The 6,035-nt window shown below is 42.1% G+C and overlaps 1 protein-coding gene across 1 annotated transcript; it reads left to right on the forward strand.

Moving 5' to 3' along the window:
- Positions 1-3,889, forward strand: fgf4 (fibroblast growth factor 4). Its single transcript, XM_031287035.2, has 3 exons — positions 1-446; positions 1,927-2,030; positions 3,349-3,889. The coding sequence occupies exons 1-3, from the start codon at positions 50-52 to the stop codon at positions 3,523-3,525; spliced, it is 678 nt and encodes a 225-aa protein (XP_031142895.1). The 5' UTR covers positions 1-49; the 3' UTR covers positions 3,526-3,889.
- Positions 3,890-6,035: the final 2,146 nt, after the last annotated feature.

The raw sequence follows: 6,035 nt of genomic DNA on the forward strand, positions 1-6,035 counted from the left end.
TCAATGTCGCTCCGGCGCTGAAGCCTGCAGTGCGCCTGTCGGTCTGGGAATGAGCGCAACTTCCACACGCTCCTCTCTGCCAAGCCGCTGCTTCTTCTTTTTATTCTCGCTTCATTGGAAAGGCAAACGCCGGGAGGCTACTCACAGAGCCAGACGTGGGATGGGCTCTATGGCGGCCTTGCGGACAGTCCTGGTCCTGGGCCTGGTGACCGGACTGGCGGGATGCGCCCCCGGCTTGAACGGCACGGCGGACTGCTGGGAGGCTCTCTACTCCCGGTCCCTGGCGCGGCTCCCGGGGGAGAAGCGGGAGGAGATCAGCCGGGACGGCGACTATCTCCTGGGCATTAAAAGGTTGCGGCGCCTCTATTGCAACGTGGGGATCGGCTTTCATATTCAGGTGTTACCGGACGGCAGAATAACGGGAGTACACAACGAAAATCGCCACAGTAAGTTGTGTCTTAGACTATTAGATATAAGAAGCTGACTTTTTATTTTCTCAATTTTGACACATTTATTGTAACTGACAGTTTCTAACAGTAATAGCTTTTTAAACATCAATAACAACAGCAAAGCTGATCTTTTTTTATAAGCTTTGAAGAAATAAACTAAATGACTAAAACACTATTATTTTGAGCATGTTTCCAGTAACTGACTAAACAGGATGTTTCAACATCGCTGCCATCTGATCCAAACCTTCATTTATCACCATACTGAGTGAGATGCTGCTCATGCTGTCAGTTAGTGAACACCTTACAGATATTGATACATGCGTAAGGGCCAACATCTGGCGGTCTACTGCTCCGTAGTGCCGCTGAGCATAGGCCTATCTGTGCCGCTGCTGGCCGCCTTGTGTGTAACCAGAGCCCGCTGTGATCCAGGCCAGCGGCCAGCCAGCACCTAAAGTTAGGACACAGCGCATAGACCCATCTGTTAAGACAGATTAACCCCAGCAGTCTGGCAAAGACAAAGTCATACACTGCCTTGCATTTGCAGACAGGAAGAATAACAAATATTTATTTACCTACCATGTCAAATCTAATCCCTGTCATCCCGTGTTTGTGCAGCGGAGTGACAAAAGGCTGCGAGCTGTGGAATTGAAGTGCTGCCTTGGAGAACTTAAAGCATGTTTTTTTGTGCTGCCTCTGTACTATTTTGAGACAAGGCATACAAATTCAGGGAGATACATTACAGAACATCTCTGTAAGGAATTCCAGCCACTGTAAAGCATTTTAAAAGCATTTTAAAATGATATCAGGAACAAAGGACAGTGTGCTATAACCCACCAGCTTGTCGAGGCCAAGTGAGAAGCTGCATCAGTAAACCTTGTGCCTTTAATGCCATTACCCTCCACAGACTTACCAAAGAATACAATAATTACTGATGACTGACAAGATATTGACATGTTATCAACCAAACCTCAGAGGAAATATAGTTTTTTTTGTGACTTCTGAACAAATTGTCACATCATATCAAACTAAATATGACAGCCCTATTATATATCAAATATTATGAGATATTTTAGTACTGTTTAAGACCAGTTTGGGGTTAGGTTATAATACCTTGGTTAAGCATACGATTTAAAATTCACACTGTTTGAGTTCACACAGTGCACAATCTTTCACCCATTTATTGGCAAGAAAACCTAAATTTGTGTATGATCTACAATGAGATCAGGCTCACACAGTGCCACACTATAAATTAATCTACATCAAATAGTTGACACACCATATCACCTGTAAAATGTTAAGACACAAGTGCTCATCAGCATTTACAGCTTGAATCTCAGCTAGAGACTGAATTCTTTAGCTCTCTATACTCCTGACTTATCCAGCTCATCTTCTGGGACACATACAGTAATGTCATTGTCTGTGTGGAGCACTCCATCAGACCAGTATGTTTCAGTGTGTGTGTTTTTTTCCCCTGAAGGTCTTCTACAGATCTCGCCGGTGGAGAGAGGAGTGGTCACTCTGCTGGGCGTTCGCAGCAGACTCTTTGTGGCCATGAACCAGCGAGGAAAGCTCTATGGATCTGTGAGTGAACCAACACTGTGACTGACTGACACATTATTTGTTTGTTGTAATTAAGTCACAAAATACTGGAATTGGCATATAGAATATCACCATAGTCCTTCCAGATTCTCCCCCCTTTTACGTAGAGTGAAGTTATTACTAAGTTATTATTATTATTATTATTATTATTATTATTATTATTATTATTATTATTATTACTGAGTGTTTATACCCAGTGACTGTCAAGGGCAACTGTTACTTAGCTATCAATGGACATAACCTGTGTTAGCTGCTGCTGTATGGCCTGTTTAGATTAGAAGAGTAAAGGCCCTGACACACCAAGTCGACGGCCAAGAACTAGTTGCGACGAAGGGCGACTGTGGCGTGGCCTCACTTCGGCTGTTGTAGCCTTTGTCTTGGCCAAAAATTAGCACTGGAACACACCGCAGAGACTACAGCCAACGGCCAAGTACTACGTACGTTCTGCACATGTGTGCATAGAAATAACTCGCTATACCAGCAGGTGGCGGTAATCTCTTTTGAAAGGGAAACGGGATACAAACGTTGCTATGATACCCATAACATCCGTTCTCTCTGCAAAGAGTTCTGCTTGCGATGGGTAGCGGAGCAGAGGGGCCGTGCGAACGCTGGCGTTAGCTTGCTACTTCCACCCACCTAACAGGCCTTCATGCTACACAGAAAATCAGCCGAACAAAGTTGTCACTCCTGTGATAGCAATGTGCTTTTCTACGATGTGACAAGAGGGAGTGAATAAAACATTAAGTTGTTACATTTTATTAATTTAGAGGCCGGCTGGCTAGTTAGCGTGATTTCCAGCACCAACCACGGTTCAGAGATAGGTCCAACGTTGCGGTCTTAATCTTTAAATTTCCCTGTAGAACATTAGTTTATTAACACAAGTAGTTATGTATCAAACAGCACATCCTGATTCTTTAAAGAATACAACACCACATACGAATCAAAAAACAGTCTAAGATAAGTTCCATTGGAAAGAGCCTTATGATTCCCAGCTCACAAGCTATTATTCCACTCAATGCAATCAGAGCCTGGTGTCCTGAGGCCCGCCTCACTCACATCATTCAACATTTGACAATCTCATTTTTTGTGGAAATCTCTGAATGAAACAGCTATTGTACAATAGACTTGCCCTCAGAAATAAAGCAATTGTTTGATATTAATCACGAGAAACAATACGGACTTGAACCTCCCTCGCCCCTCCACCCCCTCCCAAAAAAGTCCTGGCATCTTTGTTTTGTCTCTGCCTTCAAACAATTAGCATTTTCATGTAATCCTTATATCTCCCTCTTTTCTTTTTCAGTTACACTACAACAACGAGTGTAAGTTCAGAGAAAAGCTCCTCGCCAACAACTACAACGCCTACGAGTCGGTGGCCTATCCGAGGATGTTCATCGGCCTGAGTAAGAACGGCAAAACAAAAAGAGGAAACCGAGTGTCCCCCGCCATGACAGTGACGCATTTCTTGCCAAGAATATAGTGGCCTCATAAATAGACTTCACCTCAATATAGAGACAGAGGAGGGGGGGGGGGGGATCCAAACCATGATGCACTTTCACTCCAAACTTTATGCAAGTGTATCATATTTGATCTTTTGCTTTGTATATATTCATTTTTTTATATTTATGTTTAACAACAGTTTTGTATTTTTTTAGGAGGGGTTGTCTTTTCCCTGTGTGTGTGTAGGTAGGTGTGTGTGTGTGTGGGGAATTCACGCTAAACACGTTATTTATGATTTCATTTTTTAATTTATCAAATATTTGCTGCTACTGAATGAAATCCTGTCTTCGGATGTTTGTTTCCTTTGCACTGATGGTAAAGTACACAACAGTGCACTTGAGATGTTTTTGTTTTTTTAACAAAACAGAACCTCTTTGAGTCTTAGCCTAAAAAGTAAATGAGGTTTGGTGTCAGAAGTGACACTAATTGCCAAATGCTCCAGCTCCTTTGTGTGGCACTGGAGCCTAATTGAAACAGTATCATCTTACTGCTGGGGAGAGAGAGAGAGAGAGAGAAAGAGAGAGAGAGAGAGAGAGAGAGAGAGAGAGAGAGAGAGAGAGAGAGAGAGAGAGAGAGAGAAGGAGGAGTCGAAGAACCCCCACAACCTCCGCTAGTCTGTTTATAGCTCTGCCAGGGGGGATGAACTCTGAACTTTTCTGCTGTCAATCTCAGTCAGACCTATAAGACTACAGATAGAGAGCGGCATCCTCTTTGATATTATATAAGTGGGGAATTTGGGGCTTTAAAGGCAAGGTCAAAGTGCTGAAATGCAATGGAGAAACTGTAGGCTTGACTTTGGAATACAACTGTTCTTTATGTCAAGTTATGTCTGATTGTCAGGTAGCTGTTAGACTGGAAGAAATGGCTCTGCCTGCTGAGCTTGAAGCAGAACAGCAGAGAGTGTTTGGCAGCATCGCTTGGGAACTTTGTGCCAGTTGAACAGATATTTACCATTTTGCCTGTGTCGTGCCAAAATTTGTCTCCCTTAGAAAATGGCTGTTCATGTCGTCATCTTTGACTTAAGTTAAAGTGATACTATGTATCTTTTGAAATAAGTTATAACAAAGTATTTACTCTTACAAACAAAATTCATAGACAATAAAACACTCCAAACTCAGTCCAATAAACTTTCAACTTTTGCTGCTGTAATTTTCATGTTTAGCCACAGTGGCCGCTGCTCTGCAAAAGTTACACAGTCTAGCTTTAAAATCAATTCAAATGTTTTTGGATTTAGGAAAACAGTTTGGCTTTTGGGACATACCTTTATTGGCTTTCTTGCCGAGAATTAGTCACTTTTTAGGTCTGTACAGTAAATATAAAGCTACAGCAAGAAGTCTGTTAGCTCTGCTTAGCGTAAAGACTGGAATCATGGCGAAACAGCTTGCCTGGCTCTGTGCAAAGGGAAGAAAAACACCAACAAGCACCTCTAAACTACTAATTAACACGTTAATTTCATTTGTTTGGTATGTACAAAAACCTAAGTGTAAAAGCAAGTCTTGTCGTAGAGTCTTGTTGACAGGAAGTGAGAAGCAAGAAAGCAAATAAGCACATTCCTCAAAATGTCAAACTATTCCTTTAATGATCTTAGTATCTTGAAGCACAATCTTATGTCAGTTTCTAAAAGAGTTTCTCAGGCTATACATCAGTGTCATTTACTAAGTGCATTTCCTCTCCAGTCATTTCCTTGTGCAGTGACGAACAACAACACACTCAGGATAAAATAAGATCACAAATACATTTTGTTGAGGATACAAACTTTGGCGCAGTTCCGGTACGACCAGTTTCCAATTCCTTCTTGTGTATCCTCTCATTTACTAAACCAACACCCCTTTTCAAGCTTTACTTTAACTTCCTACAGCATTAGCCACCTCATGCACTAGCTCAGTTTAGTGTAAATATTTCCCAGACTCCTTCTTTCTTGAATCTGTCTCCTCTCAGTCTCTGTGAGTCTCTGCAGTTGACTGCAGCACAGCTCTGGTGGCCATGTTGTCCTAGTTGCGCCTTGTCACGTTCCGGCTATCTTTACCCTGTGATTTACTTTTAGAAAGGAAATCATGGGAGAAATATTTACAGACAGCTGTTGGACTGTACTATATGCTAGGGCCAGTAACCCTATATTTTTCTTTATATATTTTGTAAATATAACCTCTAAGTAACTGAAGGTGCTGGTATTCCATTCCGGGGGAGGATGGTTTTAAACCAACAGAGCTGGATGGAAGTTGCTGCTCGCTTTGGGGACATTGATGAATAAATTCACCAATCATCAACAACCCAGGTCAAAAAATAGACAGAAATCTTACCCATTTTCTGTTTGTCTTTTGCTGTGCTGTCCTGTTATCTTGTCAGTCTTTTATCTAAGAGGTTTGAAATCTCAGTTTCAACATTCCACAAACAATAGCATATATTGTAACCAGCCCAACTCCTGTTTGGGATTGTACTGTGTTTTCTGAGTTGGGTGAGAGTGCCTTAAGGAGAAGTGATAAGGCCAGC

The sequence above is a fragment of the Sander lucioperca genome, chromosome 3, assembly GCF_008315115.2.
Source record: "Sander lucioperca isolate FBNREF2018 chromosome 3, SLUC_FBN_1.2, whole genome shotgun sequence".
NCBI lineage: Eukaryota > Metazoa > Chordata > Actinopteri > Perciformes > Percidae > Sander > Sander lucioperca.